Source organism: Salvia splendens, unplaced genomic scaffold, assembly GCF_004379255.2.
Source record: "Salvia splendens isolate huo1 unplaced genomic scaffold, SspV2 ctg964, whole genome shotgun sequence".
NCBI lineage: Eukaryota > Viridiplantae > Streptophyta > Magnoliopsida > Lamiales > Lamiaceae > Salvia > Salvia splendens.
Genome location: NW_024599654.1, coordinates 22981 through 35066, shown reverse-complemented (window position 1 = coordinate 35066; position 12086 = coordinate 22981). Strand labels below are relative to the sequence as shown.

Genomic DNA, 12086 nt, shown 5'->3' with positions numbered 1-12086 from the left:
AATTACAAGTAGATGAATATGCTCGATATAAGGGTCGCCAACAATTTATTGAGACTTGCTCGATATAAAAAATGGCATATTGCCTTAATATAGATGCATAATATATGATAATTAGTTATATCATCCTTTCAATTAAAATAATTTTACAATTTAATGTTAGATTGATTATCATATGATAATTAGTCATGATAATTGAATGACGTTTTAGTGGAGAATAAATTGCACACCAATAGAGAGAAATTTTTTTTAAGAAAATTCATGATTTTGAGGGACGGACTAATAGAAAATAATTCATAGTATTTTTAAGAAATAGAGATAATAATTGTTTTCTTATAAAAGTCTCGGTAATATTTTTCAAAGAGTGCTAAGAGTTTTGAAAGACCTTATTTATTGTTGTATAATAATTCTAACTAGCTAAAACTAGCTTAGAATACCTCTTTGGGAAAATATCAACTTAGCGTATCAAGACACAATTTTATAATATAATAATGTTAGTCTCTTTTTAAATGTTAATCATCACTACTCAAGATGTCATGATTATTGAGTTATGAATAACTAGCGATATTGATAAATCAGAATACCGTATGAGCAATGTTACTTGAAATACGTAGCGCGCAACATGATCAATTTAGTGTTATATCAAACACTAACGTTTTGATTAGAATCCAAGATGGAGTAGAACTAGGTGTGCACAAGGGTCACGAACCGCCGGTTCAGGGTCATGAACCGGCGGTTCAAGGTTCAGGAAATGCTTGAACCTGAACCGGCCCGCCTAGCTCTCGGCGGTTCCGGTTCAGGTTCAACAAACCGGCGGTTTACGCGGCGGTTCAAAACCGCCGGTTTTCGGCTTGAACCGCCGGTTCCGGGCCGGTTCGACGGTTCGTCGACTTTTTTTTTTTGCATTTTTCAACTATTCAATTTTTAATCAAATTACATTACACTTTCAAAGTTGTTTATGTATGAAATGTGAGTAAATAAAATTGAAAAAAATACGACTAAAGTTGCAATTTTATTGAAATTGCATGTTTACAAGTTACAATTGTTTATGTATGAAATGTGAGTAAATAAAATTGAAAAAAAATACGACTAAAATTGCATGTTTACAAGTTACAAACAATTACAAATCGAAAACATATGCCGGTCTTGAAGTCTTAAACAAAATTTAAATACAAATGAGACTACTAGTCAACAACTAATTACAAATGACAAGAACGACGTTGAAGTTCTTAAACGTATAAGTGTATTATATATATACTCTTAACCGGCGAAGAAGCTCTTTCTACATAACTAAATTAAGGACACCTTTAGCAATTCAACTTTAAATGTTGAGTTTCGTCTAACAATCAACAATTATAGTAGAATTGTCAAAAGTTTCCCTCATTTAGCCGTATAGAGAAAATACTTCACCACGTCCCGATCCACCACGAGAAGAAGACATATTGATAAATGAAAGTAGTATGGACTTGGAATGAAATATGTATGAAGTATAAAAGAAGTGGTAAATTATGAGCACAACAACAAATATAGTAGTGAGTAGAAAGTGTAGAATTGAAACGTAAACTTGCGCAATTAGAGAGAATGGGGAGAGAATAGAGAAATGAAGATTGAGAATGAAATCCTTGTTAACACAATAATGGGGTAAGGAAATATGAAGGAGAAGTGAGGTATTTATAGGAGTAAAATTGGATAAAAAATAAAAAAATTTTAAAATTTGAAATCGGCCGAACCGCCGGTTTACCGCCTGAACCGGCGGTTCAAGCATAAACCGACAGTTCGTCCACGGTTTGCGTCAGAAAACCGGCGGTTTATGACCGGTTTTGCAGGCCTAAACACTGCACCTACGACCTAGCCTCTGAAAAGTCACCGGAACCGGCGGAAACCGGCTGCCAAACCGGCGGTTTCTGACCGAAAACCGTCGGTTCCCACCGAAAACCGTCGGTTTACCTAAACCCTACCTGAACCCCTACGAACCCCTAGCCTACTTTACACTGTGCGACCCTTTGAACCGGCGGTTCGAACCGCCGAACCGCCGGTTTTGAACCTCCGGTTCACGGTTCAAGATATTGCCGAACCTGAACCGGCCCTTACGACCCGCTGACCCTTCTGCCGGTTCAACCCGCAGGTTCCGGGCCCGGTTCCGGTTCATGAACCGGCGGTTACGAACCGCCGGTTAACCGGCGGGCTGGGCCGGTTTGTGCATGCCTAAGTAGAACATAGAGTGGAATAATTGTGGGCATAAAAAAGCTTATTCATATTACACGTGTCACGTGTTAGAAAGTACAAAGTTCGTTACAACATTAATAAATCAAACCTGGCCACGTGAAAAAATGCTGAGCTGGGCAGTAAATGCATAGTCGGAATTGGGGTGGCTTTTATGTTGTATAAATATCCAATAGATTCTAACTTGTTTTGCAAAGCAGAGAGAAATGGAATCTCCGTTCAGTGGCGATATAGTGAAAGGAAAGGTAGCTCTGTTGACTGGTGGCGGGTCGGGCATCGGGCTCGACATGGCGATCCAGTTGGGCAAACACGGAGCCTCCGTTGCTATCATGGGCCGCCGCAAAGACGTTATCGACGCCGCCGTTGCCTCCCTCGCATCCCTCGCCATCCCCGTATGTCTAACCCTCTCTTCTTCTCCCTTGCCAAATTTAACTCAAAACACTTTTCAAAATCAAATCAAATCAAATCAAATCACATCGCTTATACCGTCTCGATCCACCATTTAAAGAGTTATTTTGACTTTGTGAAAAAAATAACGGAGAAAGTAAATGTAATGTAAAATTATTTATTCTGAGGGTAAAAAATAGGTGGAAGGTGGGATCTGTATATAAAAAAAAAGGTAAATGGTTCTTTTAAGTTTTGGATAATGGTAAAATGATTTTTTAAATGGTGGAGAGAGAATATATTATTATTTTGGTTTTCAGGCAATAGGGTATGCAGGGGACGTGAGGAAGCAAGAAGATGCGCGAAGAGTGGTGGAAGAGACGGTGAGGCATTTTGGGAAGCTGGACATTCTCGTCAATGCTGCTGCTGGCAATTTTCTGGTCGTTGCTGAGGATCTCTCGCCTAATGGTTTTAAGACAGGTCAATATTCTGCTCATCCTTTTTATTTTATTTTTGTAATTTTGATCATCATACACTAATTCTATGTTACCGGAGTTTATTGTTTCGGACTCAATATCCCAGAAATCAATTGGTGTAGGGTTTATAGATCAAATGAGTTATTTCTTCTAACAAACTAGTCTTTTGATATGTAAGATTTATTTTGACCAACGAGAACTCGGATTAGAACAATCGTGACCAGTTTCTGAGATTTATAATCAAATGAGCTTTCTTTTTTATAATAGACTAGTCTTTTGGGATGGATTTTCATACTCCTTCAGTCCCATAGAAATAGACCATGTTTCATTTTTTGTTCGTCCCATACAAATAGTTCATATCCATTTATGATAACATTTTTCTTCTTCTCTTTTACTTTATTATTTATGGCTCCCACTATTCACTACACAATTTAAATTATTTTTTTCTGTTTCTCTCTTACTTTACCAATTATGCATTAAAATCGTGTCAATACCAAATGGCTTATTTCTATGGAACAAAGAGAGTATTGGCATGTAGCTTTCCGTTTGACGTTACACAAAATCATCGTCCCTTTTTTTATTGATTTGAATTGGAGCGAAAGCTTCGGGCGAAATTGGATCTCATTAGCAAAATCAGATGATATTGATTATCAAATAAATTTTAATGTGTGGAAAATCATTTTCAATTAGATGTGCAAAGCAAAATACTACTATTAACTACTCCTACTATTATCCCAAAATATTATTAATACTATCTCCAAAGTCAAAAAGAAAATAAAAAATATGCTGCCATGTTGTGTGTTAACTTCCTATTACAAGAAAAATTTTGCATGAAATTTAACTGAACATTGTGTGCAGTGATGGATATTGACACTCTTGGCACATTTACAATGTGTCATGAAGCTTTTCCCTACCTCAAGACTAGTGGTGGTCTTATACTTAACATCAGTTTTCACAACTCATCATCCAATTGGTATCAAGTCCATGCCTCTGCTGCCAGGTTTGTCAATCCCATTCCTTCCTCTCTTCCCATCTCTCTCTACAACACTCTTCATATATCCACATTGCCTCCTCTTCCTCAGGCAGCCGTCGACTCCGTCACAAGAAACCTAGCCCTGGAATGGGGTGCAGATTATGACATAAGAGTGAATGGGATATCTCCAGGCCCCATTGCAGACACAGTTGGCTTGTCCAAACTTGAACCCTCAAGACGTAGATGTCGAAGCCACTACGCCTCTCTATAACTCGGCTCAAGTGGGATGTCTCCATGGCTGCTCTCTATCTTGCCTCTAACGCTGGTTAGTACCGCTGCTAACTTTCTTAAGTTGCTAACTCATCAATGCAGTTACTAACACGATGACATTGAACATGTTAACATAAACATAGTTGATATTTTAATACACTGTGTTGACATTTTTAATAACATTGGCATGGATGAGTTAGCAAGTTAAGAAAAGTTAGCATTATATCGCACCCTAACTGTTTACAATCCTTGATTTTATATGTTGAAAAGAAAAACTTGTTAATTAGCATGTTGATTTTTTTTTCTATAAAGGCAAGTACATCAATGGAGTGATCATTCAGTAGTGGATGGAGGGCTCTTCCTAAGCAAGCCGAGGCATCATCCCAGAGAATCTGTTAAGCAGCTATCTTTGGCTAGTGGAGAAAAAATTAGTGGCAACCAGCAACTGTAGAGCATAAGCTCAATCATCTTCTATGATAATGTTGAATCTCCAAACTGCAGAAAATTGGTTTTGTGATGTCGGTTTTATATCACAAGATTAATGTGAGGATAAATGAATAAAGATAATTCAAATTAATTTAATACTAGTTCTTTTGATACAGTATAATTTAGTTCTTCAAATGCTCAATTATTTACTCCATTTATAGTTTCACTTTGATCATTTTATTTTAACTTTTTATTTGTTTAATTATCATCTACTTTACATAAATTAATTAAAACATAAATAACAAAAGTACTGGTTGATTAAAAATCTTAAAAATTACAAGTCCTAAATTTAAAATAAATGTTCCTAAAATATAAAGAAACGCATATTCAATGCTGGAATTTGATGGTGCGTGTCTATATGGAGATACTAATCAAACCATATCAGCATCAGTGTTGCATGCGAGTTGTCGAACAGACTTTGTGCACCGTGTCGTCCAATTCCATCGAGACGTTGCTGGAAGAACTTATCACGCACAACCAAGTGTTAGCAATAAGTTCAAACAATGATCGACGCATGCGGAAACGGTGTCGAAACACTACTCGGTCCCATCGGAGCTCCTCTACAAAATATTCATCCATTAGTCGTGCAGCGCAACCGCCTCACGTTCTGGGTGAATGTATGCCCTCCGTACGACTAATTTCCTCTTACCCCTAACGTAAAATTGTCATTTCCCTCCGCTCCTCTTTGCCTCCGATGTCGCTCCGAAGACAGTAAGAATAGCCATATCCTGGATCTGCCACTGCTTTGTACTATTGGTTTGGCCACTATTAACATTTTAATAATAGCAAAAACTAAAATAAACAACTAAGTCACTACATAAATCATGGATGGAGATTCAAAAGTATAAAAAACAAAACTTAGATATATGATTTTGTGTTAAGCTTTTATACATTACGATGGTCGTTGAGAACTTACATTTCCTGCCAAATAATATTCAACTCAACTCAGATCTTTCCGGTATTTGACAATTTAATCTGCCGGAAATTATCATGTAGTACAAGAAAATGGTAAGAGCTATATTACATTTATAGTCACTGTGGTCATAAGGACTGAGAAAGATCTCCGATGCAAAATCCCGGGCAAATATGATTTTCTGGTGTAAGCACTTTGATCCCTCACCGAAATGTTGATGGCATTTCTTCAAACGCTTTGTCGCTGATGGCCGTTTGTTATCATCAATTTCCCGTTGTCGCCTTCTTCATGCAATGTGACTGACTTCTGACGATACAGTTCGTCTCTGAACAAGCAGAAAAAGGCAATTACCAGATTTTAGAAGGCTCAGAAAGATGTAGAAACTCTATAAGGCCTATTCGCACACAAATACATATAACTAGGCATTGCCATATAAATCAATTTAAAACCTTAAGGAAAGGGTGCATAGGCTTGAGAAACAGGAAGAGAATGTGACATATGCTATGAACAAGCAGTTACCTGAGACAAGTCCAGATTGAATCATAATAAAGAACTCCTGCAATCTTGCGTCTTCTCCTTTCTCTCTGACCATCTTCTGCACGCTTGATCACAGGCAACTGTTTGATTCCTTTTGCCTCCATCAGCTGCTTGGCCATCGTCAGATCAGTATCCGGATAGCAGATCAAAGGTCCACATTCTCGCCCATTATAGCTTATCCCACGAGTTAAGATAGAGGAAATAGTGCAAGTATTTACCTGCAAAACCATGCACAAGAAAGTCCATCATACATCAGCAACCATTTGCAAACAGAGATTTGTATCTAAAAGGGATTTCATTTGAGATCGGTGAGAAGATGAAAATAGCATACTCAGCTGAATCACTGCTAGAAGAGTCACCAAATCTTTTCGTCAACCAGCGTTTGAAATCCCCATCTGTCAAGATTCCTTCTAGAAAATCTTCATCTTCAACCACGAGAAGACAATCAATGCTGACCATCACGCATGCAACTCAGGGCCTCCCTCACAGTTTGGTTCAGGGAAATCTTTAAGAAGTTGCTGACATTGCCTGTGAAACCTGATAGAGTAGAAAAAACATCATTTAAATTGATTTCTGTGGAGAAAAGCTTGCCGAAAAGCAATGCATAAGGAAAAATATGCACTACCTTGGCTTTATAGATGAATAACTTCGAAAGGTAACGGGAAAGGATGAACCTTCATATTTTCCAGTAAAATGTCAACATCTATTTGTTTATGACCACTAAAGTTTTCATGGCAGAGGAGTTCTATATCATTTCTATGACTAGTTTCGCCTCCAAACATCATCATCTTTGTCTTCACTAGTGAAACAGCAGAATAACCTCGCGGAGAAATCTTTGTATTTGATGCCTCTGACTCTTTTGGCTGAGTTGTCACAGAGGGCACCCATATTGCTAATCCAACTGCACCCTGTTGCAATAAGTAAAAATCAAGGAACTTATTGAAAAATGATGCTCGTGCAATTTAAAATGAGCACCCAAAAAATGGTTTACATCATAGTAAACCAATTCAAAGGCCACTTACTAGGGAAACAATCAATAAGTATAGCTTCTAATCATTTATAACCTCACATGCAAGGTAAAAATATTGCAGGTTATGGATGTATATATGTGGGTTTAGGGAATGTTACATAACAAATTTTAATGCATGAAATGCTACTTATATTTTAGAAACAATGGACAAAAATCAAAACTGATAATGCAACAAAAATTATTTAAATTTTAGAAACAATTTCATTTTAGGGAAGCATGAGATATAGAATGGTATCTTAGTTCTGAGCAAGAAATTTACCATGAGTGGAAGCAAGATTCTGTAATCTCTGGTGAGCTCAACAGAAGAAGAACTGAAGTCAAAGGTACTGAGCAGACTGAGGCTAATGTTGCTGCCATTCCCACCTAGAGTAGCACTCAAAGTGTCAACGATAAAGGAAATAGTTGATGGCATATAACAAAAGATATATATGAAAGAAGTACAGTCAAAAAGAAAGCCATAGAGCATATTACCAGAGCATAGGCCTGTGGCTCAGCAACAGCAGTGTTTCCGGGAATAGCAGTGTTGATAATCTCACCAGCACAGCCACCAAATACGGCACCCACAGCAGCACCAATCATCAAACTTGGGGCATATAAGCCACCAACGAGGCCAGATCCCCTACATAGTGCAGTAGCAACTACTTTTGCTGCAGCTAATTGAGCAAGTAGCCAGATTCCTGGTGCTGAAGCAGTCTTACCAGTACGTAATATTTCATCGACATTGGTGAATCCCATACAATATCCCGGATATTTAAGTGCTATTAGACCAGCTCCTAAGCCTCCTAGAGCAGGGCAGACTACATCTGGAAGCCCATACTTTTCTTTGATGAACTGAAATATGTTTGTGAACCAATCCAACAAGCGAGTGAAAGCCACACTTACAACTCCACATAACATCCCCAGTATTAGATACAATGGTAGCTCTGAGCAATGATTTTGAGAATCCAATGGTCAGATATATATGTTCACATTCAGCAAGATACAACAGTTAACTTTGCTCATAAGTCGGTAGCAATGTTATCAATCTCGTATGGGCGGCTTATGGCGGTTCGCCTAAAAACCGCCACAGGGATATGGCGTATTAGTATGGCGGATATGGCGGTCAATAATTAAATAAATAAAATAATACTTATATATTTATATATAATTCAGAAATTAGAAAATAATTAAAATATAGTAACATTTAAAACAATTTAAACAATTAATAAAGTATAAAATACAACTCTAACCTCCATGTTTCTTGCATAATGCCCCATTCCTAAATACAGTACACATGTAATGTTGTCAAAAGTTGAATATGGCGGTGCTATGGCAGCGACATGGTGCTATGGCGTTTCCACCACTGAACGCCATGCCGTAGCGCCATGGCGCCGCCATATCCGCTATTTGATAACATTGGTCGGTAGTAAAACTTTTACTTTCATCATCAAATTTATTATGTGAAAGGTTTATTTATTAAAGAATCAATGAGACTCAGCAAAACACATGTTTTTCATGCTGGACAACAGAGAATCCATTAAGTATTTGAACTTGTTGGAAAGAAGATCTCTATCAAAGGCAGCAATCAAACAAAGATCAAGTAAAACCAAATTAAGAGAATATTTACTAATAATCTTACATGTATAGATAGAACTGGATCCTATAAAAGATTGAGTAACAATCAGAAGAAAATCATCTAATCCAATACAATTTAGTCCTTCGATTATTTTAATGTCTTTTATTTTCCGCAGTCTACTTCTTATTAGAACTCATTTCACTAGGAATGAACAAATTTAACACATGTTTTTCATGCTGGACAACAGAGAATCCATTAAGTATTTGAACTTGTTGGAAAGAAGATCTCTATCAAAGGCAGCAAACAAACAAAGATCAAACCAAATTAAGAGAATATTTACTAATAATCTTACATGTATAGATAGAACTGGATCCTATAAAAGATTGAGTAACAATCAGAAGAAAATCATCTAATCCAATACAATTTAGTCCTTCGATTATTTTAATGTCTTTTATGTTCCGCAGTCTACTTCTTATTAGAACTCATTTCACTAGGAATGAACAAATTTAACTCATTAGTTAACGGAAGCATTCTGCTAGTATTTAGAATTTATCATGGGAATGCAGTAGAGGACTCATCCTGCTATATAATCAGGAGCCCATCCATTCTTTCTGTATGCTAAAAGTGTGGTGTAGAATAATAGTAATAAACATTGAAGTTAATATTTTTTTCCCTATCCTACCATACAAGACAAGATCAAGAAAAATAGAAAATAATACTCTGTATCTGGCTTGATAAACTAATTCATACTGAAAATTCACATCAGAGCTATTCATGAGTATTCACAAGATTGTCAGACAGCAGGCCAAAATATTATTTTAAAATCTAGAATCAGATCAAATACCAGCAGCAGATTTCAAATCATACGCGGGCACTGTGAAAGCTTGTTTCTCCCCAAGAACAGCATTTGATACAGTTGATGAGACAACTGAGGCCAAAATTATCATTGCTGTCGTAAATGGAGGAGAGTTTTCAGCACTGAGAGGCCTCAAAAAACCGTTTCAATAGCAAAGAAACATCCAGCAACAGCGGCATTAAAACCTGTGGTACATATGAAGAATCAATGAGACTGGGCTCATAAAGATTAACAAACTGGTAAAGTGGACGCAAGAGTTAATAATCCCATCTTCATATTCAACCAATACCGTATGCAGTAAGTAACAAAGACCAAATACTCATGAAGATTCCAAGGAAGACCTTCTTAAACCCAAGAGAACACAAATGTTAAAAAAATAAGAACAGAACAAAAAATATCAACACTAACACAAACAGGTGACTTCAAAAACTTAATACATAGATGTGATAAAAAGATCAAAAAAGATAAAGACGTGGGGATACCAGAAGAAATTCCAGCAGCCGCACCAGCAGCAACCAGAGCAATTTTCCTTTCTCTATTGTTCTCCATCATCAGTGAGAATCCATTGGCACATGATTTTCCAATATCAACACTAGGGCCTTCAGGACCTAAAGAACAACCAGTTCCTAAGGTCACACCAGCCTGGACAGCCTTCAGTACAGGAAAGATTGCAGCAAACACATCTAAGCCTTGTCCTTGCGAAGAAGTAGATTGCTTTATTTGACCCAATATTTCTAGAAGTCCATGCAAAACACCTACAATAACTCCACCTAAAACTGGTATTAAAAGTATACGGTGCCAAGTATCAGTTAGCCTTTGAAGCCGGAGCCAAGCAGCACCTTCATTTGGGGTGCCAGCCCATGCCCATTCATGTACCACATGTACCTGAATTAAAATTAACTTAAATAAACAAAATCCAGACATTTATACAGAATAAAATTAATTCCGATCAACTAAACTAATCTAAGATCAGATGAGTACTTCACAGATAACAGCTGTTTACGAAGTTTAAACTTCTTCTGCATAATTATGTTATAATAAAATGTCTAAGCAAGATTTTCCATCAAATCATTTCCCAGTTATAGCACAAAACTGACTAAATATTCAATTATTTCGACAGACAGAAAAAAAAATCTAGGATAATGAAAGCTTGCAATGCAGTTAAAAACATGGAAGTTCACAATGCAGTTGATCAGTTTTTGAACAATAAAAAGGTTTTACCATATCTGCAAATGAATCAGCCAGCATGCTAATTGCTAGCCATTATATCGGATAAATTCAAAATTCCAGAACTATCTAGGTTGAATAATTTAATACTACTACTTACTACACTAAGTTCTCTATTTGGTACTAACAACATTCATCCTAGTACCCTAAAGAAATAGCAGTGCACCAATATATATTCTAGCTATAAGCATATCTATCCAACTAATTAACTGCAACTAACTCATAGCGTTGAATTTCCATACATAGCAAGTCCTCTGTCATTCATTACTCACAAAAAAAAAGATCCCCAGCTAACAAAATCTATAATAAGACGAGAAAAAACAGTCAATCCAAGCGAAAAAGAATTAAAAATCAGAACTTGGACTAACCCCGCGATTAAAAATGGCAACAAAGAGGCCGGTAGCAACGCCGAGGAGGCAGCCGATAAGCAGCAATGCCCACTCTGGGGGCGCGCCGTCCCCGAGCGAATCATCGGAGGCGGCAATAGGGCGATGGGAAGGCGAGGTAGAGGATGGGGGAGAGGAGGAAACGCGGTGGTGGACGGTCAATCGGCGGCCGGAAGCGCTGAGGCCGCGATCGAGGCGGTGCAAGAGATCGGAGGCGAGGCAGCCCCTGGAGCTGGTTTTGGGGGATTGAGAGGCGCCGTGCTCCAGATCGTCGCCGGAATTGGAGCGCAATAGAATGGCGCGATCGTTGTAGTCGGCGGCCGACGACATAGCTCGAGATCACCTCCGGTCTCCGGCTCCCCTTAATGAAGAAGAGACAGCCCCTCCATCGCTCGGGGTTTGGAGATTTTGACCCCCTTTTCACGTTTTCTTTTTCTTTTTTTCTCAATTAATTTGGGGAAATATAACATCTCAAAATAGTGATACTGATTTGTAATCCGCGCTAATTACCGTTTTTCCTCGAAAAGGAAAATGATCTAAAAGTAAATTAGATTATTCATGTACATACCGAAATTATTTGAAATATTCGGTATTCAAAGTATTTAACCACTTATTTAAAATTTTCAATCCTATACACTATATTAAGTCAACGGTTAATAAATAGTGTATTAAAGTATATAAAGTAACAGGACCGTTGGATATTCAGGTTACCGATGGTGTTATACATTAAATCACGTTATAACCTATTGAAAATCTTAATTTCTCATGTATTG

At 37.5% G+C, this 12086-nt stretch overlaps 2 protein-coding genes and 1 pseudogene across 2 annotated transcripts; 1 reads left to right on the top strand and 2 right to left on the bottom strand.

Moving 5' to 3' along the window:
* Positions 1-2409: 2409 nt before the first annotated feature.
* On the top strand, positions 2410-4774 carry LOC121791912 (annotated as a pseudogene).
* Positions 4775-5768: 994 nt separating this feature from the next.
* Positions 5769-6718, bottom strand: LOC121791911 (chloride channel protein CLC-f-like). Its single transcript, XM_042189726.1, has 3 exons — positions 6527-6718; positions 6242-6477; positions 5769-6047 (listed from the first exon to the last, which is right to left on the bottom strand). Exons 1-3 carry the CDS (start codon positions 6716-6718, stop codon positions 5951-5953), a joined length of 525 nt encoding a protein of 174 aa, XP_042045660.1. The 3' UTR covers positions 5769-5950.
* A 48-nt stretch (positions 6719-6766) lies between these two features.
* LOC121791910 (chloride channel protein CLC-f-like) lies at positions 6767-11723 on the bottom strand. Its single transcript, XM_042189725.1, is given in 9 exon segments — positions 6767-6796; positions 6934-7167; positions 7549-7589; positions 7592-7652; positions 7761-8212; positions 9689-9836; positions 9839-9885; positions 10183-10585; positions 11296-11723. Coding segments are annotated over 9 exon segments (1764 nt in total). The 5' UTR covers positions 11644-11723.
* Positions 11724-12086: the final 363 nt, after the last annotated feature.